The 22,226-nt window shown below is 55.6% G+C and overlaps 1 protein-coding gene across 1 annotated transcript; it reads right to left on the reverse strand.

Moving 5' to 3' along the window:
- Nucleotides 1-1,761: 1,761 nt before the first annotated feature.
- MED12 (mediator complex subunit 12) lies at nt 1,762-22,159 on the reverse strand (the record flags this gene model as incomplete). The annotated part of the gene is made up of 36 exons (XM_044682858.1): nt 1,762-1,987; nt 2,148-2,229; nt 2,479-2,658; nt 3,064-3,271; nt 6,275-6,492; nt 6,585-6,662; nt 6,879-7,081; nt 7,589-7,736; nt 7,869-8,243; nt 8,820-8,981; nt 9,163-9,298; nt 9,575-9,684; nt 10,067-10,156; nt 10,273-10,384; nt 10,614-10,775; nt 10,931-11,067; nt 11,468-11,539; nt 12,996-13,175; nt 13,289-13,455; nt 13,849-13,962; nt 14,614-14,715; nt 14,992-15,112; nt 15,257-15,401; nt 15,569-15,799; nt 16,046-16,177; nt 16,322-16,485; nt 17,122-17,265; nt 17,452-17,570; nt 18,867-19,011; nt 19,212-19,382; nt 19,543-19,623; nt 19,775-20,004; nt 20,834-20,960; nt 21,245-21,376; nt 21,828-21,964; nt 22,057-22,159. Coding segments are annotated over 36 exons (5,262 nt in total), but the record flags the coding sequence as incomplete, so codon positions are not given.
- Between the last annotated feature and the right edge of the window lie 67 nt (nt 22,160-22,226).

Below are 22,226 nucleotides of genomic sequence, written 5' to 3' on the forward strand. Positions count from 1 at the left end.
CCCAGGGGCACACGCGGAGCGGCCATGGCGATCGCCGTGCTGGAGGCGCTGGCGGGATGGCGGGGCAGCGGGGTGGCAGGTCGGTGGTGGCGGCAGCGGTGGCGCGGGGCCTCCGAGGCGAGGCAGCCGCTCGGGCTCCGCAGCCCAGTCCCCGCCGATCCGTTCGCCGGCAGCCTGGCTGTGCCCGCGCACCGCGGGGGCGCGCAGCGCGTGGGGGCGGGCGGGGGGCGCGCGGGGGGCGGGGTCCCCGCTATTAACTCCTTGGGCGCCGGGCCGTCTTCCCGCCACGCCCTCCCGCCGTGGCCCCAGAGAGAAACTGAGGCCCATCCAAGTCCCTGGAGCATCCCCCAGTGCTTTCCTCCTGCAGCCCTCTGCCCCCTTAGCCCGAAGTGTCGGGGGCCATCTGGGAAGGGGAGACCAAAGGAATGAGGGAGGCAGAAAGGCCGGACCTGCCTGCACTGGGCACCCCCGCCCCTTCTGCTTCCCTTCCTCCGACTCTGACCATCTTTATTGGTGCCCTAGTAGGGAGTCCAGCCCCACAGTCCATCCATCCACGCATCGGGTACTTGGGATGGAAGCCCACCATTTCCCAGCTGCCTTTCCATCCCAGGCCCTTCCAGGATGTTGGCCTTGCAGCTGGCTGAGCAGTGGAAGACTGCATCCCTCCCCAGCTACTGGTCCCTGCTTGATGCCCCACAGGGCAGATACCACTCCCACCCTCCCGCTTTGTCCTCAAAGGGGGTCACTTGGTCCCGTGAGTGATGATTCCCCCGATCCCCCAGTCTTGTCCTTTTCTCCTCAGTGCCTCGAAGGTTTAGATCTCCGGCCTCTTTCCCCTCTGCCCGGGTGCCCCAGCACCTCCCGTCAGTGTGGGGCAGCAGTGGGGTCTGGACATCATTTCCTCACTCAAGGTCATTTACAAAAGTAGTCAGCCCTAGTCCTCCACCCTTGGGCCTTGGGGCTAATCAGGGATTCATGCGGAGAAGGGATGCCAGGACTTGGGCTGCCCGGCCAGCGCTCATTCTAACCCACTTCTGACCCAGCCTCGCCCTCCCCTGGTTTCTGTGCACATTAACCAGCATCAGTCCTTGAGCTTCTCTTTCTGGGTGATGGGCAGAATCAAGACATTGCCCCACCCCACCCTACCCCAAGGCTCAGGAAAGCCTCCTGCAAAGCAACCACAAGACTCATTGGAGCAATCCAATAAGACAGGGAGGAAGACTCTTCCCTCTTGCTTAGGGCCCTAGCAAACTCCCCTCTGAAGAGTGAAGGGGAAGGAAGGAGAGGGGAGAAAGGGGAAGGAGGGAGGGAGAAGCCCAGAAGCCTAAGCATTAGGCCCAGTGGACCTCTTCCAGTGCTAGGACTCCACAGGGCAGACTAGCTCCACCTCCCCTTAAGAAGTTGGTCAAACCAAGGGGCGTTCCCCAGATGTGGAAAAGAGGAAGTTCTGGGTTCAAATACCACCTCGGACATGAGTTATGTGACTCTGGGCAAGTCAATGAACCCATCTGGGCCTCAGTTTCCTCCTCTATGAAATGAGGAAGCTGGACTTAATGACCTCTAAGATGTCTTTCAGCTTGAAATCTCTGACCTTATGAATGGGGGAAAGACCTGAGGGCCTTCGGGTTGGGTTAGATTGGACTCTCAGGCCCCCTTTCAATGCCAGGGTCCCAGGCTACATCAGCCATGACCATTCCATCTTTCCCTAAGCCCCCCCCCCCCCCACTCCCATCCAGACGAACACAGAGCCCAAACACTCCCTTTGCAAAGAGGCTCTGTATATTGGGTGCTGCAGCCAGCCCCAGGGTATCTGTATAAATAGTGTACAAAACCCGACAGTGCGGCAGCCTCATCTTAACAAAAATATTAAAAACTCATTAAAAATGGAGCCCAAGGAAGGGGCCAGGGTCAGGTCCGGTCAACGGGCAGCTCCTTCAGGTGGCTTAGTATCGTCCAAACATGTTGGTGTTGGGCTGAGGCTGCGTATCTGCAGAGATCAGAGATGTATCAGGGTTGAGGCACAAAGGGCCATCGTCGGATGGACACTTGACTTCTCCCCTGTCCCAGCTCCCTAGGCCTGCCCTTAAAACCCAAAGAGGAGGCAGGGGATGCTCCTGGGGAAGGAGAGAAGGAGGGAGATGGCTTACTGGAAAGCTGCTGCTGGAGCTGCCGGACCAGGGCTGCTGTCTGTTGCTGCTGCTGTGTCTGCTGAAGGCCCTGCCGCTGGAACTAAGGGAGATGGGGTGGGGTGGGGGTGGGGGGAGAGATTCCCATCACACCCGTCCTCGCCAGGGAGAGTCCTCCCAGAAGCCTCATGCTGCCTGGCCCTTGGCCCTCTGGCACAACCCGTGGCTCATACCTCCTCCCCTCCTTCCCCCCATTCCTCCCTGGCCCTGTCCCTGTCCCACTCACAATGGGCTGCATGCCCAGCCCGGACGGCTGTCCCTGAGCCTGGGGCTGTGGCACCGCGGCGGCTACCTGGGGCTGCGGCTGTGGTTGAGGTGGGGGGGGCGCTGCCTGCTGCTGCTGCTGCTGCTGCTGTTGCTGCTGCTGCTGCTGCTGCTGCTGCTGCTGCTGCTGCTGCTGTTGCTGCTGTTGCTGCTGCTGCTGCTGCTGCTGCTGTTGCTGCTGCTGCTGCTGTTGTTGCTGCTGCTGCTGCTGGAGGCAGAAAAAGAGGACAAGATTGGGTCCAAGTTTGAACAGGTTTAGGGGAGGGAAGGGAACTCNTGCTGCTGTTGCTGCTGCTGCTGCTGCTGCTGCTGTTGCTGCTGCTGCTGCTGTTGTTGCTGCTGCTGCTGCTGGAGGCAGAAAAAGAGGACAAGATTGGGTCCAAGTTTGAACAGGTTTAGGGGAGGGAAGGGAACTCCAGTCTGGAACCTCAGCAGTATTTTCAGAGGGCCTGAGGGGCAGCTCCCTCCTCCTACAGTGTCTTGGGCAGCCTGGCCAGAACTCTGGGTCTCAACTCCCTGGCCCTCTTCCGTCCTGACTGGCTGCAGCCAAGGCCCTTACGGAGTCATCGGCTAAAACCCCAGGCTGAAGTGGAGGCCCCCTGCTCCCACTCACCCTCAGGAGCTGCTGCTGCTGCTGCTGCTGCCGAATGTGGTATTGCTGCTGCTGCTGCTGCTGCTGTTGCTGCTGCTGCTGCTGTTGTTGCTGCTGCTGCTGCTCAGGCAGGATGGGACTGGGTCGGACACCAGCGGGAACCCCCTGAGCACTCAAGGGGGTCATGGCCCCCATCATGGGTGTCTGCTGGAGTGACTGGTGGGTGAACCTGCAGGGTGGGGCAGAGGGAAGAGCACCAATGAGAGAAAAACAGCACAGGTTCTTTGGTTTGGAAGAGACTCCAAGGGTCATCTTCTCCAGCCCCCTGCCTCCAAGAGTGAGCACTCTTCCCAAGCCTAGACAAAGGGTAATCTCTTGCCCAGAAGAGACCTCCAGGGGGAGAGAGAGACAGCATTCTAGAGGCTCTGCATTCTTTGCCTTCCTTTACATGTCAAGTCTTCCCATTAGCCAGCTGCAGCCAGTTCTGTGTCTGGGCAGCAGCAAGAAAGGAAAACCAGGCCTTGTGAGTAGAGGACACACACAGATTGGCTTGAGCTGTGCCTCAGTCTCTTTTCCAGGGCTTTGAAGATTGGCAGTTCTCACCATGCCTTTCCCTTTCTCCTCTGCAGACTATGGGAAGTGGTCTTTTCTTCTTGGTTACCAACTGTTGTGTGTCGGGGTGGATTTGTTTATAGAAGCTTTCTTTCTTTGGCTCTTCTTCCTTCTTCAGCCTCTTCTCTGGTCACTCCCCACCCCCACCCCCAGCTTAGATCCAATGAGCCTTTTCTTCTCTTCTCCAATACTTTCACTCCCCAGAGGACTCATCTCTCCGCTGGCCTTCAACAATCACTGAGGTGCATCCCTCCACTGTCAAACTTGCACCCGCACCCCAGTTCGACAGTACTCTCCCCAAGACAACTCCTACCTCCAACTTAGCCTGGTCATTCGGAAGCCTGCCAGAAGTGCCCGTGTCCCTTCCCCGCCCCAGGAGAGCAGGAGCGAGCTATGGGATGAGACTGGGTCTGCTGCTAGACGCTCTCCCTCTTTGTCATAAGGGACGGTACTCCTTGGCTAGGTGGTGATACTGTTCCAAAGCGGCCAAGTCTTTTTAAAGGGCAAATAGAGAGAGCGGCTCTCCTCCCTGCTAGCCCCGTGTCTATTCATAGGACAACCAGGCCCGAAGCCTCCCTGTGTCATCTGTGGTGCTTTCATCTTCCATATCTTCTTGGCCATCTCTCAAATTCATCTCTTCCTCTCGAATTCCTACCGATGCCACAATCAGTCCAGGTTGTCCGTCCCCGCTTTGTTTTGTGTTCAATATGGCAGCCTCCTAGTAGCAATCGCCACTGCCAGGCTCCTTCTGCGATGAGCCCTCTTACACACTGCTGCTGGCATATTTATCTTTCGAAATTGCTTCTCTCTGCAGGGCATCCCCCTAGTCGAAAACTTCTAATGGCTCCCTATTTCCTACTAGTTCGGGTCCAAATATCTCAAGCCTGGCCTTAAAGGTCTTCTAGCAGCTGGATCCAACCTTCCTCAGCCTGTCTCCCAAACTCCCAAAGACAACCCCTGCCTCCACCTCAAGCCAAATGATCATCTGAGCGCTGCCCTGCCCCACGGCTCTCCCAGTCTCCAGTGGTACAGTCGTTCCTGCCCCTGGGCCTCTAGGGGTTCATGTTCTTGAATGGACAATGACTATCGTCTTACACTGTTGCTCTATGGCCATCCTGACCCTACCTGCCATCCCCCTTTCTTTCTGGGCTGTTCCAGGCCACGTGACTCATTCGGCAAGGAAAACTGAAAAGAGCAGAAGAGCACTGGGTCTGGAGTCACAGGACATGGAGTTGACGCCTAGTCTTACTACCATCTGCCAGTGTGACCCTGGGCAAGTCATATAACATCTCAGGGTCTCAGTTTCCTCCTATGCAAAATGAGAGAACTGAAATAGATGGCCTTTAAGCTCCCCTCTGGCTCTCCCCCTGTGACTCTACAGTTCTTCTTGCATGCCCTAGCGCTAACCCGAGCTGCTCAGGGAGGAGGCTCTCAGCTTCTTCCTTTTCTGCACTGGCTCAGACCCACAGCAGTAGGGTGGGCTACTTCAGAAGGGTTTGTGGATTTCTGTGGCCCCTTTCATTTCTGAGGCCAGAATGGGATCCAGAAGCCAAGCGGAAGACACAGAAATAATTAGTGGAGGTGGAAGGTGCTCTTGTTCTTCTTGTTCCCTGGCAGTCACTTAGGCAGGGCATACTAGGAATCCTGCTCCTCTCCTTTCTGAAAGCCCTAAAGAGTGCAGTAAGAGGAGGCTTCCTTCCCTTCTTAGACCTTCTGTAAAATGAGCCTGATGATGCCTCCCTCTCTCCCTCCCAGGACTGCTGGGAAGAGGGGACTCAGAAAAGGCATTCAAGTGCTCTCTGCCTATGAATCCCGATGACACTCACTCCCAGTGGCTTATTGTATGATTCTGCCATTGTGGCAGCAGCTTTGACTAGGCCCTGCTGCTGCCCAGTCAAAGGGTAAGGGGGCTCAAGGCCTTCCCACACCTGCTGCTTTCTTGATTCCCTCTCCAACCCCAAACACAGCCTAGGCTCTTGGCTTAGGCTGCTTCCCCAGGCCTTCACTGGCAGTCTAGGGCTTCCTTTTGGGGCCCAGGCAAAGTCTTCCCAGTCCCATTTCAAGCCTGGCTGAGTTGCCGGGAGGTGTCTTCCTTTCTCCTGGGGTATGTAGGTGGAGTCCACCTGACCTTGTCACCCCCCTTTCCCTTCCTCCTGCCCCCCCCTCCACCTCACAGAGTGTGTGTACCTCTGAGGCCAAGGAACACACAATATTCCATGAGAAGGAGGTCTGGGGCAGCGCCTTTGCGCCATTCTAGATTATATGGCCCCTGAGGGTAGAGACCACGCCTGAGTGGCACTGATCATTTCCCATACCCATCTAGCACACACACAGCTCCTTACTGGATTATGCTGCATTGTGGCAAGAACCTCTTGGGACTTTAATTCCCTCATGGACAGGTTAGCCTAGTAGACCTGTGAGCACCTTTAGAATGCTAAGATTCTAGGATCTGAAGCCACATTCATTTTATTGGCACCTCAAGGTCTAGGCCCAGTAGACCCAAGACCGGTCAGATACATATCCTTGATCCAAATGTGCCTCTGCCATCAGTGTGGTCTTCCCTATCTTGCCCACCTTCCCTGGGTTCCCCGTTGTAAACTCCCATCAACACCCTAGCTACCTTTGAGTGGTGGGCAGCCCATGTCCATAGCCTGGGGCCTGCTGGTGCACATAGCCACTGGGCCTCTGCTGGAGATGGCGTGTGGGGTCCACAAGAGTAGGGTTGGCAGCAGGATGGGGACTCTGATAGGGCTGGCCAGAGTAGCTGGGGGGCACCATTGTGCCTGCCGGGCCAGTGTGCTGTTGTAGTCCAATGTGGGAACCATAAGGAGTATAGCCCTGGGTAGAAGAGAAGACAGGTCGGGGTCAAGAAATCTCTGAACTCCTTGGTCCCTTCTCTCTCTCTCTCCCTTCCTTCCTCATGGCCTTACCTGGGAAGCCTGCAGCGAACCATAGGAGGAATTTGGGTTCATCTGTCGGACAGGTGGTTGGCCTAACATCCCCTGACTCTGTGAAGGGAAAAGGCACAAAGACTTTGCCTTGCCTCCTTCCCTTTTCTCCGCCTTGATTCCTCACCCCCCCACCCCGAGATTCCCTTCCCCACATTTCCTACCCTAAACATCCTCTCTGGAAGGGACTTGGACACTTCAGGGCCCTTTCCATGCCCTCCCCCATTCCTCACCCCAAGCCTTTTTCCTGAAGTCCCTCCCTGCCAGCTCTCTCACCAGCTTGGCTTGGAGCTGTTGGCGTAGGAGTTGGCCCTGTGGCACCGGGGGCTGCTGCTGTCGGTACACAGGAGTCTTGTAGGAAGGGTCAATTATGACTCCGGTTATAGGTGAAGATAACACCCCAGGGTATGACGGTCTAGTCTGGAGCTTGGGCACTGGCATCCTCACTGGGCGATATGTGGTATCCAAGCGAGGGCCCCCTGGCAAGGAGAAGAGCCTGAACTTGGGAGAGCAGAGGGCTGGGAAGCAGAAGCAGGGCTTGGGGAAGGGGGGGCAGCTCAGAATAGTGGGCCGTTAACGACCTGCACTCTCTAGGCTTTTCCTCAATTTTTTTAGTCTTGGGGGCCAGTCAGCTTCCTATTTTTTTTTTTTCTTAAATTTCAGGCCAATTTATTTTTCATTTATTTGTTTTTAACCCTTACTTTCCGCCTTAGAATCAATACTATGTATTAGTTCCAAGGCAGAAGAGTGGTAAGGGTGGGCAGTGGGGGTCAAGTGACTTGCCCAGGGTCACACAGCTGGGAAGTGTCTGAGGCCAGATTGGAACCCAGGACCTCCTATCTCTAGGCCTGGCTCTCAATCCACTAAGCTACCCAGCTGCCCCCTCAGCTTCCTATTTTGCCAAAGCAAGGCAGAAAGCAGCCAGCCACCTATCAAAAAGGTTCTACTCAACTGAATGCCTTCCCCTGTTTAGGGTTGGCACTCACCTGCAGGCAGAGGTTGGTTTTGTGTGTAGAGTGTCACGGGTGTCTGCGGGTAGCCAAAGCGAGATATAGAGCTGCCAGAGGTGTGATGGAGGAGGTCTGTGGGCACTGGAACATAGGAGCCACTCCGCCCTGGGCCCAGGCCATAGTCCTGCATGTAGCAAGGGAGAAGAGTGAATGAGTGGGACAAGTGAAGAGGAGCCGGAAGTTCTAAGGTCGGTTTCTTTCGTGCCTTGAGCGCCCCCGACCCCGCAGAGAGCGTGAGCCTGGGCAGAGAGCTGACCTCGGTCTTGCTGGCTGCCTGGGGACGTTTCTTGCTTTTGGGAGGCTTCTTCTTGCGTTCCTCTGTGTTAGGGGGAGCTGCCCCAGCCTTGTCGGCTTTGGGGGGCTCAGGCGCCTTCTTCTCTGGCTCCAGGAGAGTGGGGGCAGGTGGTTCTTCATCTTCTGGGGGCAGTGGCAATGGCTCCAGGTAGTAGGTCCGGGGCCGAGGTCGCAGGTGGGTGTGATACAGCAAGAGGCGCTGTTGTTCTTCTCCCCTGGCCACCCGCCGGTCCACTCGTACAGTCCCAAACCAGCCCCAGGACAGTGGTGCTGATGGCTTCAGTCCTTCGAAGAGATCCCAGGGAGAGATCTTCTGTTTGGTGGAGACTTGGAGGCCCTGCCCAGGCAGAGAGAGAGAGAGAGAGAGAGAGAGAGAGAGAGAGAGAGAGAGAGAGAGAGAGAGAGAGAGGATGTACTGGAAACGCTGAGAACAATGCAGGGCCAGGAAAGAGACTAGTGCAGATGAGGGGGCAACTTGAGGCTAAATAAGTGGGTGGGAAGAGATGAAAAAATGTGGGCCTGCCTATAAGGAACACTCGGAAATCACCCTGTTCCATTTCATCTCTCTAGACTTGGCCTAGATCTGGGCCACTTCACCTTCCACTTAAGCTGGCTACAAAAAGAGATGGTCTGGGGAGGCTCCCCCAGGGCAAGGAAAGTGTCATGGGGTACAGAGAAAGGGGCAGGGTGCCCAGAAGTGGTTGGGAAAGTAAGCTGGGGAGAAAGGCGAGTGATGCTTCGGAAGGGTGTGGAGGGTGGCGGGGAAAGACCCGCCACCACTGCTGATGCCAAGTTGAGAATGTCTCCCATAGTCCAGAGGGGCTTTGTCAGGGAGCAACCAGGCAAGAAGAGCTCATGGCCAGGGAGAGGGAGAGTCGGGCTGAATGGAGATGGAAAAAGGAGGGGAACATGCCTCCTTCTTGAAGATGGAATCAAAGCCAGCAATCTTATTGCCTTTGGTGTCAATGAGGGAGCCCTGTGGCTCGCAAGTGATGACATCCCGGGTCTGCCTGGCCAGTGGCAGGAGCTGATATACTTTCTCCAGACTGTCAGATTGGCGTTCCGCTAGCTCCTTCTGCAGGCACAAGAAGGGAGAGAATGGCACGGGGTCAGGGACACCCCCCAACCCTCACCCAAAAGGGGGAAGACACAGGGAACCAGGAGATGGGGCAAGAAAAAGAAGGGCAAGCAGAATGGGCAGGCCAGAGTTCAGCTTGAAAAGAAGGGCCAGGGAATGGAAGAGCCCTCCTGCTCACCCGTAACTTCTTCACCAAATTCATGTACGCCCGTTTGTTTTCCTCCATGCTTCCCTGAGAAATGCTGGACATGTCTGCGGCCAATGTCCCATTGATAAGCACACTCAGCATATCCAACACAGTGGTGAAGAGCTCACTGCAAAAGGGAGGTACACACGCACACACATGCGCACACACACAGAGGACAAGCTGAGTAGAGGGCTTTTGATGGACCAGGTGATCCATGAGTCACAGCAGAGGGAATCAGAGGTGCCCGTGGTGTTCCCAGGGCCAAGGGGTCCATGGCAGTGAACACAGTCACACCTTCCCTCCCACCTCAGGGTTTGGAGTGGGGGTGAGGGGCTGTGGCTTGGCTGTGCCAGTGAGGGTCCCCGACCAGGAGAAGGGGCAGGGGTCTGGGGGAGGGGGTTACTTGTTGGACTGCATATCCACAGTGCCACTGATGATGATCTCCAGGAGGAGAACAGCCCAATCAGTTGTCTGCTGGGTGCTCCTCTGTACCGTGTCAAACATGCCCCCCACCTGCCAGGATCAGAGGCAAAGGAGAACTGAAATGGTAGGCCAACCCTGACAGCGATTGTGAAGGAGAGCATGCTGGGCCAGGAGAAAGGAGCGTCTGGGCTCCAGCCTAACCTGGCCTTGCCATTACTAGTTATTCCCCCTTCCCCGAATCTCAATAACCTCATCTGGCAAATAAAGGGCCAGCTGACATCTTAAATAGGCTCGAGCCCATCAGCTCCTGCTGAGCCAGCCCAGAGTTCCAGGCTGCCCTCTCGCCCCCACCGAAGCAGTTAGTTGGTGGTCCCTCCTCCCCACTCCCCAGATCTTCCTGGGCTCCTGCTTGACCAAGTGTTAGTCCTGGCTCCTAACCCCCGGCCCCCAACCCCCTACCTCTGGGGCTCACCAGGTTAAGCCGCAGCTTTAGGGCCTCATGCATCAGCTGCTTGGACTTACAGTTGTCCAAGTATTGGTCATCTCGCCAGTTGTTAACAATCTAGGAGAAAGCCAGACAGGACCATGCCCTTGTGGAGCATGCCATGGCACTAGGAGTGCCCCTCTCCTCCCTGCCTTTGTGCAGCTAGGCCAGAGCTGCCACCCCTTCATCCATACCTGGTGTACCTGGCTGTAGAGGGAGGTGAGGAGGCCTTCACGCTGCTCATCCTGCCCTTTCAGACATGTCAGCACCAGAGACAAGAAGGGCTGCTGGCTCAGTAGGGACATACTAGTGGAAGAAGCCAGGGGACAGGGGAAGAGAGAGTGAGCAGAGACTGGGAATGGGGCCTCCAGGAGGCTCCCTGCACAGACTCAGGATGCTGGGCTTCTTCTGGCCCTGGCTTCTATTCCCTGGGCTGTCAGCTCGGAACTAGCTTCCTTCTGTTTCTCCCACCCTCCCACAGTGCTTCCTGGTGTCTGAGCAGGCCACCTCACTCTGATCTTGACTGCTCGCTCACCTCTTCTGTTTCTGCCTGTCTCGCTCCTTCCGGGAGGAGGAGCCCAGATGCTGCCCCTTCTCCAGCTCTTCCCCAGCAGCCTTCAGCACATGGCCCTGCACAGAGGTGGGCAGCTTGGCGATGAGCGGAGCCACTAGCCACACCCCAGAGCGCTCCAGAGAGCTGGGGGTGAGGGGAGAAGGCAGATGTGGCAGGGTCAGGTGAAGAGAGGCCAGTGCGGCAGACAAGGACAGCCCTCCCCCTCCCAGGAGGCCATGCCAGTATCTCCATGGAGATATCTAGGTGGAAGAGGATGGGCCAAAAGGCTTTTACCCCACCTGAGGACAGGCTTAGCCTTGTTGTTGCTGGGGGGTACAGTGGCAGCAGGGCCTCCTGCAGCTGCACCCGTCTCTGCTGACTGCTGGAAAACCTCGATGGTAGCCTTGGCAATATTCTCCAGGAGGGAGTTCATCTCCTAGGGAGGACGAGGGGGATGGGAGGGCTAGATAGCCAGCTGGAGGCGCAGGAGGGCAGATGGTGGGAGGTGATGGCAGGGGTGGAGGAGGAGGAGGGCAGATGGCAGGGTGGGGGACAGGACTCCATTGGAAATCCTGCCCTCCAGCATCTCCATTTTTTTCTACCCCCCCCTCCCACCTCATTCCCCTACCTAGATCACCAGCTTCCAAAGCAAAAAGTCTTACCCCTCCATACGCCTTGGACCTGAGCCACACTCGGCCAAGCCCCCCATTTCTGCCATCTTCCCTCCCCCTTTACCTCTCCCAGACCAGAAGCCCTGGGGTCTTCTCTGCTGGCCCCTCCCCCTTATACCCCAGCTGGGGGTAGGAAGGGGAGAGGAAGGGAGCTTGGTTACTCACATTGTTAGGGGTCTGTTTGATCATAAGCTGTAGTTCCAGGGAAGACTGTCGCATGGTCCACTGGTCCAGATTCTGCCACACAACCCCCCCCCCCCACGCTCATTAGTTTCCCTGGTCTCTTGGAGGCCGCCCACCCATCACAAACTGCAGAGTCTTGTGGGCAACAGGCCAGAGTGTGGATGGTGCTATTGGACTGGGTTCAGCTAAGGCGGCGAAAACCGCCTCCGACACTCATTGAGTTTTGGGACCCTGTGTGAGCCAGTTGACCAGAGCTTCAGTATCCTTAGCGGCTTACCCAAATGGGAGCTGCCATTGTGGGTTTTTTTGTTTGTTTTGTTTCATTTTGTTTTTTAAACCCTTAACTTCTGTGTATTGGTTCCTAGGTGGAAGAGTGGTAAGGGTGGGCAATGGGGGTCAAGTGACTTGTCCAGGGTCACACAGCTGGGAAGTGTCTGAGGCCGGATTGGAACCCAGGACCTCCCATCTCTAGGCCTGACTCTCAATCCACTGAGCTACCCAGCTGCCCCTGGAGCTTCCGTTGTTAAAGGGCTCAAAGCAGGCCATGTCTCTGGCTCCTTCAGGTAGAACGGCAGCACTAAGCAGCCAGGAAGCCCCTCTGCTTTCAAATGGGCAGCTCCGAATGACAAGAAGCCCCAAAAGGACTGGCAAACCTGAGCTGGAATGAACAACTCTGGCCAGCTCACTAGAACCTCAGTTTCCTCATTTGTGATCTATGGATAACACTCACAGTCTTGTGTCAGAGGGCTGCCAGGAAGCCCTGCTTAGGCTGAAGACCTTAAAGGTGCCAATGAATCAGGTTCAATTAAAAAAGTATGCATTCCCGCTGTGGGGGCCATGGGCAAGGAAGGCAGACCCTGGACTAGGCTCCGGAATGGAAGGGGGGGCTACTACTCTGTGCTCAGTCCAGCCTCATGTAGGCCACGAGGGGGCGCCACAGAGGAGAGAATGCTCTTCAGAGGTCAATTCTGGCCTCATCCACTGTTTAGCTTCGAGGATGTAACCCTGGACAAGCCACTTGAGCCTCAGTCTGCCTCAGTTTCCTCACCTAGAGATGACAGCAGCACCTACTTCGTGGGGTGGTTGTGAGGCCCTTTGAAAACCTGACTGGAAATACTAGGGATACTAGGTGGAGGTGAGCTGCCACTGTTCCTATTTCGGTTCTGGCTAGACCTGTGTAGCTGTCTTATGAGCCCTCCTAGATGGCATAGTCTTTGAGGGCACAGATTGAGTCACTCCCTCGACAGCTTCCCAGCCAGCTGCCTGGCATACAGGATTGATGGCAAAAATGTGTGCGATGAGCCTGTGACAGAGGCCAGCACCCTGCCCACAGTGGCACCAGGAGCCAGGCTGGCCAGAGCCCTCTGGGAATCTTTTAGGCCAGCTCCTAGGCCCATTCTGGCCTCCCTCACCTTCCCCTGGGCTCCTGATGGCACCCTCCGGCCTTTCCTTGAGAGTCATCCTCCTGCACAGGCTCTGCCTTCCTTCTCTGCCCAGCCCTGGCCCATACCTGTAGAATACGCTTGATGCGCTGTCTCTGGGGATTGTCCCCATCCTCGTTGTCTAGCAGCCGATGCGGGTAGCAGATGAGCTGCATGAGGCGCTGGGCCTGGGCGCTGCTCAGCACAGGATCCTGGAGGTCATTGCTGTCTTCGCACAGGGACTTGAGGCAGCGCTCTCCTACCCACTCCTGGGGGAGACAAGTAGATAGGGAGTCAAACACTGCTGGAGAAGAATGAGCTGAAAGACAAATGCCCGATGGGCTGAGGCCTGAGGGTGCCCAGAGCCCCGGGAGGCACTGACCTGCTGGCAGATGCTCCGGAGTACGTATTTGGCATAAACGTCGAGACTGGCCGTCTCCACTGAGAAGCTGCGGCCCCCAGGCCTCCGGCCACCCCCACCCTCCTCCTCAGGGAGCTCATCTGCTCCTCCTGCCAGAGTGAAGCCTGAGCCCTTCAGCTCAGCATCTCCTGTGGTCCAGGAAAGAGAAGGGAAGAGAAGGCAATCAGACCTGACCACACGAAACCCAGCCTGGACGCAAGAGAAGAAGGGGCTCTCTTCCTCCCTCAAGCCTACCCTCTGCAGCAGGGCTTCTTGAGCAGGGATTTTTGGTTTTAAACAGCCTGACAACTGTCTGTCTTTTCATGAAAATGGTTTTTCTTACGCCTTTGATTTGCTACGTTGCAAAACGTGGTATTCTGAGAAACCAGGGATGTGACCTCCCCCCCCAAATGGCTGTCAAAGGGGACCTAGGATATACAGAAAAGGGAAGAACCTGGGCGGATTCTAGGGATGGAAAACCTGTACTCTGTGGCTCAGCGGGTACCATGCCCATCTCCACTCCCCTGGCCCCCCACCCCTACCAAGCACAAATACAGCCTTGAGCACAGCAAAGACAGCCCCATCCACAATGCGGTTCTGGGAGGCGGCCAGCAGATGCCGATCGCAGGAAGAACGGATCCCCACAGCAGGCTTATCTGGGGAGAGAAAGCTAGTCAGTTCAATGAGCACCGACCACCAGAGCGCCTGCTACGCATGCACCAGGCTCTCTCTGTGCAAGGCCACGAGAATATAAAGAAATGGAGGCAGCCCCTGTCCCCACAGACCTTCCCATTTACTCTGGAGAAACTATATCTCCACACCTTTAAGGAGATACCAAACAGTCACCAAGAAGCATCAATGCCTGAGCAGAGGCCTCATGGAGAAGGGACATGAGCTGGGCCTAGAGGGAACTAGGGATTTTAAGAGGAAGGAGGTGAGACAAGAGAGGAGAGGGAGCAGCGAGACGGCTAGAATGCCAAACATATGAAGGGAGGAGAAATGAGAAATCGCCCTTAAAAAAAGATGAGTGGGGAAGCTAAGTGGCTCAGTGGATAGAGCTCCAGGCCTGGAATCGGGAGGACCAGGGTTCAGGTCTGCCCTCAGACACTCCCGGGCTGTGGGACCCTGAGAACCAGTATACACAGTATTAATGCTAAGACAGAGGGTAGGGGTTTAAGAAAAGAAGAGAGAGCTTGGAATTTCAAGAGGGCTCATAATGGGAGAGGCTGGAACAAAGTTGGTGGAGTGCCCCAGGGAACCACCCCTAAGTCCCTGACACGTAAGGCTCAGCAGTCAGGCCCACTTACTGCCATCAGCCTGGCAGGGGTTCAGTTGAGGTGTCTTAAAAAGATGGAGCAAGATTCGGCAGGTGAGACGGGCCCCCGGTTCAGAGTCCTGTTCACTGCAAGCTGGTAGGATAAATAAAGTAAGATTGAACTGAGAGGAAGACAAGGGCATCCTGCCTAGAGAAGAGGGCAGGGGCAGGGCAGGATGGGGGTGGAAGCAGACCAGAGCTCTGAGGGGGACAGAATGGGAGGGATGCGCCATAAGGATCTGCAGGGGGCAGAGCAAATTTAGGAGCCAAGAAACTCTCGTGTCTGAGTTAGAACCCAGTTCTTGCCATCAGGGGTCATTCGAGGGGTCTAGGCTTGGAGGCCAAGTGAGCCTTAGGGCTGCTCACTCACCAGCATTGAGCAGTGAGGGGATGGCTGCACAGCGGATGAGGTCCTCTAGGAGCAGGCACTGCCGGGCGATAAGGATGGCCACAAAGGTGGCGAGGGAGTCATGAAAAGACAGGTCACTGACCTGGGGAAGAAAAGAGAAGTCAGAGAGATCCAGGAGAGAGGGTCTGGGCCCAAAGTAACATGTTGCTCTCTTCCACTTGGAGGTTGGCGGCTGGAGCCCAGGCCCTCTGCACCACCCACTCCCCTTCCTCCAACCCAGGCTCACATCCACATTGCAGAGCAGGTCATTGAAGCCACAGGTGCCATTATTAGAAGAGCAGCACAAGGCCTTCAGCACCCCAAGCCATTCCGCACTCAGGGCTTTACAGTAACCAGTCAGCTCAGCACACAAGATGGCAATGTCATTCACCCTGGGGGAGAGGAAAGGGTCCTTGGGAAAAGGCCAGGGCCTCCTGCTGCCCTCCTTGAACCAGCCCCAGCCTTGAGCTCATGGCCATCTCACCCACCCCACCATGGCAGAATGCAAGGAAGGGGAGGTGCCCCCACCCCACCCCAGGCCACTGGGCCTAGCCCATACCGGTCAGGATCATGGTGGCCCACGCAGACATGCATGAGGGCATTGCAGACAAAGCTGTATCTGTTGGCAGGGTTCTCACTGAGGCTTTTGCCCAGGCCAGTATAGTAGGTGAAAGTGTGTGCTGCTGGGTTCTCGAGCGTGTCAATCATGAACTCTGGGGCCCATCGCATGTTCGACTCAGAGGGTTCCACATTGCAGTAGATCGTATTCTTCACTTTTGAGCAGAAGTCACTGGGAGTGGAGGAAGCAGGGGAGTACAGCAAGGAGGACGGGAGGGGCCAGGTCGAGGGAGAATGGGGGCTGATCTAGGCCAAGGAGGGCAGTGCACCTCAGGGCACACAAATGAGGGCCTGGGCCCAGGAAGCCAAGGAGACCAAGAAGCACCAGGGCTACCAGCCCAGGAATGAAAATAGCAACCCAAACCAGGCCACCCCAGACCCAGCAGCCCTAGTCCCTGGGTCTCTAGCCCTCTCTCACCTGAAGAGCTCCCCAAACTTGCTCTTTAGGTGGCTGCAGGAGGTGTACAGATCATAGAGATAGGCCAGGATGCAGCGTTCTGCCGAGGAGCCGTCCGACCGGTTCATGCCATGCTTTACTACCCCGCAAAGGCTGATGGGAGATGAAAGAGGGAAGCAGGGTAAGCCCATGTTCGGGGGCTTTCATGTTCTGGCCTGGGGCAGGATGGAGTCAGGGTGGGCCACCTGCCCCTCTCCCAACCCCTGGGCCCATGGGATTCCTGGCCTCTCTTCTTACCCTTCAAAGACCTGTGCCATCTGATCTTGGTTGAGGATGAGGCAGGCATGGTAGTGCCTCAATACGGCCACGATACACAGGCACAGGCTGGTAGTATAACTGCCCACCAGGTCTGAGGACTTAAGAAGCAGCTCGGCCTCCACCACACTCAGCTCGTTCAGCAGCTACCAATGTGGACCAGGAAGAAAGTGAGTAGAGGATCCCTTCCTCCCATTCTCTGCCCTATGCCCTCTCCCTAGTCTCTCTAGGATCCTGGGCTCCTGACCCCACAACTGTCTTTCCCCAGTGACTAGTAGCACAGGGGCTGCCTCCAAGGGAGGCCTCTCCCCAGCAGCAAGCTAGCAGTGGGAAGAGGAAGGGGAGGGCTTTGGGCCATTCCATTCATCTAGCTCTTAGAGTGTAGGGGTCCTCATGGAGTCACAAAACCTTGGTTGGCATGCTAGAGAGGATAACAACTATTCAGTGAGGAGGCCCACGTCCCAGGCCCAGCTCTGCCATTTTACTTACTAGCTGTGTGACCTTGGACAAGTCTATACCTCGAAGAGCCTCTGTTTTCAAATGAGAGTGACTCTACCTACCTCAGTGGCTTGTGAGAAAAGTGCCTTGTGGAGCCTATGGCCCTGAGGGAGTGTGAGCTGTGTGAGCAAGCCAGCGGTACCATCTCCCATCCTTCTCTGCACCTTGGGCCTTCTGTCGGCCTGGCTTGGCCCAGCCCGGTCTAACCTAGCCTGGCCTGACCATGTCCTGATCTCTGGCCCCCAGAGAACACTTTCTCCACCCATTGCCCTTCAACTCCCCACCTGGATAGCAAAGTCGATGAGGCCACTGATGCTGAGTGAATATTCCATGAGGTCGAAAATGAACTGTACGTGCTGTACCAAGGGCAGGTGGTATGACATGCCAAGGGCAAAGCTTGTGATCTGCTCCAGGACATTCCGGGAGACCTGGGGAGGGCAGGGGAATGAGGCTGAGCAGCTGAGCGGAGAAGCGCCAAGGGAAAAGGGAAGGGATCCGCCAGGAGGCTTGGCTTGCTCAAAAGAAAAGAAAAGGCAAAAGGAAGAGACAGGAGGATGGAAATGAGAGTGAGGAGGCAGGGCTCAAGGTGTGGAGGCTTGGGCCTGGGCCCATACCTGAGCTGTGACTTGGTGTTGGTCATAATGCGAAAGGTGTTGAAACTTGGAGAATATATCCTCGGCGGTGGGGAAGGCTTCCGGCCGGCTCCTCCTCCGCTTCTGTCCATCTTCCCCGCCTGTGAGGACAGTTGGAAGGACAACTGGTCAAAGGCCAGAATACTGCTGGAGAGGAGCTTACTGGGGTTGGGGACCTGACCAGGGGAGGGGCCCTGGCGACCTGGGTTGGCTGCTGCCTACTGCCTGCTTTGTACACAGTAGACACAATCACCAGGACTTTAAGCAGAGGTCAAGGTGCAACTTTTAAGGAAGAAGCCAGGATGGGAGGACAGGCTTCAACACAAGGGGGGTGGGGGGTGGGGGGATAGGTTTGAATAAGGGCAGAAATGCAGATGAAAACAGGCCTCCCGTGTCACCTCCCACCTAGGCAAAACAAGCCAAAGGGTGAGGCGGCTCAAAGTGGAAGGGGAGGTGCTGCTTTGGGGAGAAGGGAGACCTGGGAAGTTTCAGAGAGAATCAATCCATTGTTCTGGAAGACAACTTGGAGTTAACATCTGACCCGGATGACCAGCTCTCCCTGACTAAACCCAGAGAGCCGGCCTCGGAAAGGGACTCGGCAGCTGGACAAGTAAGTGTCCCGGGGGTGACCACAGAGGTCAGAGCCCAGTAAATGGAGAAATGACCCAACTAGTCACAGTTGGTTCATTAGAATGGAACGGAACAGAACATCATTGCGGCAAGAGCAATGAGGAGCATGGGAGGATGGGGACAGATGGACACGGAGCCAGCCAATTAGGCCCAAAGAACGGAGTATACTGGGAGGGCACCAGAGGGGAGAAAGGTGAAGGATGGCGGCGGCAGCAGAGGCGGCGGGGGCGGGGCGCACCCCTCCCAGTCCTCCTGGTAGGAGTCCTTATCATTGCCCAGGACTGCTACATCTGAAGGACGCTGGCAACAACACATACAATCTAACTCTTTCTGTTTTCTTCCAGAGGGGATTTCTTAAAGGGAGTTTGGAGAAAATGATCTGTTGTGTCCAAAGAAAGCGCAGCAATGTATCCAGTTGTGCACCATTTGCGTGTTTGTTTCCTTCCAAGGAAAGGAAAAGGAGGCCAGAGAAAGGGGTATCTCTCTGGCCCAGAGCTGCCAGGAAGTACTTGTCCTCCTCCTTCTCTGAGGGCTCAGGCTACAACGGGAAATCCAAGCCTCCCTGGGACCCATCTGCAGTGCCCCATGTCTTGACATTTTTCAAAACAACACCCAGTCTGCAGAGTGGAAGCAGAGAGGGGGATGGGGGGAGCCTGGAGCTCTTACTGAAGGTTCTTAATGATGAGCCCTGCCCTTCGAGGGGAGGAGATGAAAAGGACAGCTCCTTCAGGGAGGGGCCTTGTCACCAGGGAGGCCTGGGAACTCACCAGTTTCAGCCGTGCCCTTGCGATTCAGCACCTTCAGGATGTCCTTGGTGATCTTCTTGATGGCATGGCGGGCATCATCTCTCTGCTTTCCCACCCCGAACAGGACCACCAGGCGCTGGTTGCACTCATGGCTGCAGGACTCCTCCTGTGTAGTCCCACCAGGGGTCCTGTCAGACTCATCCAACATGGCCCCAATCCCACCCTTGAGCGATGCCTGAGAAGACCCATCAGCCTTCTTCCATATATACCCCTTCACCCAAGGACACCCAGATCACATCCCAGGAACATATGCCCTGGGCACAGTGCTAATCAATCATGGACCAACAGGAGGTGGGAGGCAGGTACCTGGGGAATAGGGAAGTGTGTGGCATACTGCACATGGCGAGGCTGCTCATAGAGAACCCCTAAGGTCCCCTCGACTTTCTCCTTCAGTAGTGGCTTTGTCTCTTTATCGCCATCTGCTTTCTCAGGGGATGGGCTGCCTTTCCCCTCACAGTGCATAGTGGGAGAGAACATCTGAGGAGAAAAGAGAGGGCAGAACATCTGGAGAGAGGACAATGCCTGGAGAGAGAGGCGATCCAGGAGCAGGGGAAAACCAGCTCTGCAAAGAAGAGCTGTAAGAGATGTAAGAGATGTAAGGAAGAGAGGACCAGGAGCCCACTGCAGCCCGCCTCACCGAGAAGTCTGGCTTCTCCATGTCCTCAAAGAGTGTACTGGAGCCAGGGTCGATGTCCATAGACTCCGAAAGTCCCGGGTCCTGAGGACACAGAAAGACACAGCCAGTGAAGGGGCAGGGGTGGAGGAAGGGGAGCCCCTCTGAGAAAAAGTGGCCAGGCTTAGAGGGGGCCAGCAAGCTTGGCAATGGCCATGGCTGGCGACATGAAGCAAGGGGGAGGGAGCCCACTCACTTCCAGCTTGCTGCTGCTACTGCCTTCGGTGTCCTTTCGCTCAGGGTCATCTGGAGGGTCATCAAAGGGAGAAGGGGGTCGAGGCCCCGGTGCCCCAAAGGCCAGGTCCCCTCGGGAGATGAGGGTACAGGTGTAGATGTTGTGGGAAAAGACATCATGGCGGATCAGCTCACAGAATAGGAGTACCAGGTTGAAGAATTCTATCCTTTCACTCTCACTTCTGGGATCGGCTGGAGAAACAGACTGGAGTGAGGGGGAGGAAAGAGGCAGCAGGGAAAAAGAGGCCAGGTGGAAGGTTTCTGTTCCCCAGGTGGCTGGCCTCAGTTTGTTAGGATTCCTGTAATTCTTCTACATGGGTCTCTTTGAAATGAACTTTGAAATTTTAATAAGCACCTACTATGTGCCAGACACTTCTTTTTTTTTTTTTTTTTTTTTTAAATAAACCCTTCCCTTCCATCTTAGAATCAATACTGTGTATTGGTTCCAAGGCAGAAGAGCAGTAAGGGCTAGGCAATGGGGTTAGTTAAGCGACTTACCCAGGGTCACACAGCCAGGAAGGATCTGAGGGCAGATTTGAACCCAGGACCTCCCATCGCTGGGCCTGGCTCTCAATCCACTGAGCCACCTAGCTATTCCCTATGACAGACACTTCTAAGACCAGTACAAATTCTCACCACTTGGAAGGTAGATGTTATTATTTTCCCTACTTAACAGGTAAGGAAACTGAGGCAGACAGAGGTCAAATGACTTGCCCAGGGTTACAGGGTAAATAAACTGTGGCCCAAGGTCAGGTTCAAATTTGGGTCTTCCTGACTCCAAGTCCAGGGCTCTATCCATTGAGCTACCTAGTTATCCTTAATGCCATTTAGACAAACACCTCCAGAGACAACTCAGCTAGTTGCCTATCAAACTACTCAGCCTTCAACAATGGGCCAAATTCCAGCCAAGTTACTCTGAGGGGAGGCCTATCAGCTCGGTACAGGTCCTTATGGGGCTTAGCATCATGGTGTTCTATGGGGGAGGAGTGAGGGGCAGCTGCCAGGGGGCAGTGATCCATACTTAGCATGGGTGCCTGCGTGTCCAGAAACTGCAAAAGGACATCTTGAAAGATGGGAGCAGTTGGAGCAGACAAGGAGCCTGATGAGATGGAACCCTTCTCGTCCACAGCCTCCGACTCTCCACAGCGCTAGCAGGGGACAGAACAGGGACACAATTGACCCCTAGTTCCCTCACTCTCAACTCCGAAACTCCCCAAACTGTCCACTTCAGCCCTCACCTTGGAACTGTGCTCTCCACCCCTCCAAGCTTTCTCTGATCTCCTTCATTTCCCCCCTCCCCTTTTGTCCCTGCTCCCCTATCCTGGCCCCCACAACTCCAGCCCCGATTGATCTTTGCCTTCCCAGACTTCCAACTCCAGCCCACCTCTCTAGCCCTCAGCAAGCCCAGTTCTCCTCTCTCCTCCCTTCTGACCTCTGCCTCAATCTCCGCCTGTCTCTTCTCCAAGAGCTTGGCAACCACCATAGCCCGGTGACGGCCAGAACGTTTACAGCTGACAGCCCATTCACACAGCAGCACCACCACAGCGTCATCATCTGGGGAGATCTAGGGACCAGGGAGGAGGTGCAGAAGTGGAGCAGGGGCCAGACAGAAGAAGAAAAGAGTCATGAAGAGTACTTTACCCAAGTCATCTCATTGGCCCCTCACAATCACCCCAGGAAGTAGGTGCTATTACGATCTCTTTTTACAGTCGTAGCAAATGAAGCAAACACAAGTGAAGGTCACACAGTTAGCAAATGTCTGAGGCGGAATTTGAATTCAGGTCTTCCTGACTCCAAGCCCTGTGACCCCGGGCCATCTAGCTGCCTAACAGATGCCAAACAGTGAAGAGAGAACTGAGTAATGGCACATCATCTTGGGCCTGGTAACACTGAGTCTTCAAACACTAGCCAGTACCTGTATTGCTGCCATTCCTCTGCCTCATCTCTATCTTGGCCGTTGCTGCTCCTCCCTACACTCTGTAGGCCCCCTTAAGCCCCAGCCCCTGGCTGCTTACCTCATGGCCATCTTTACTGGGCCCTAGTCCAAAGATTCGATTACATAAGGAGTCCAGGGAATTGCTGAAGTCAGAGCGTTCAAAGCTGTGGCTGTCTAGCACTTCCAAGGTGTGGAGCACTCGCCCAATGGTGAACCCTGAAAAGGAGGTGCCGGATCCTTCAGGGATCCCCAGTGTAGCTTCCTCCCCCCCCAACTTGGGCACTGCCTCTAAATACCCAGGGACCCACCTGCAGTTGTCTCTTGGCATTTATCAAAGGACCAGCGAACTTCAACAGCCTGGCCTCGTTCCTTGATCTGTTGTTCAATTTCCCGTAATTTTGCCCGGACCTGAGGAGAGAGAGAGAGAGAGAGAGAGAGAGAGAGAGAGAGAGAGAGAGAGAGAGAGAGAGAGAGAGAG

Source organism: Gracilinanus agilis, chromosome X (genome assembly GCF_016433145.1).
Source record: "Gracilinanus agilis isolate LMUSP501 chromosome X, AgileGrace, whole genome shotgun sequence".
Taxonomy (NCBI): Eukaryota; Metazoa; Chordata; class Mammalia; order Didelphimorphia; family Didelphidae; genus Gracilinanus; species Gracilinanus agilis.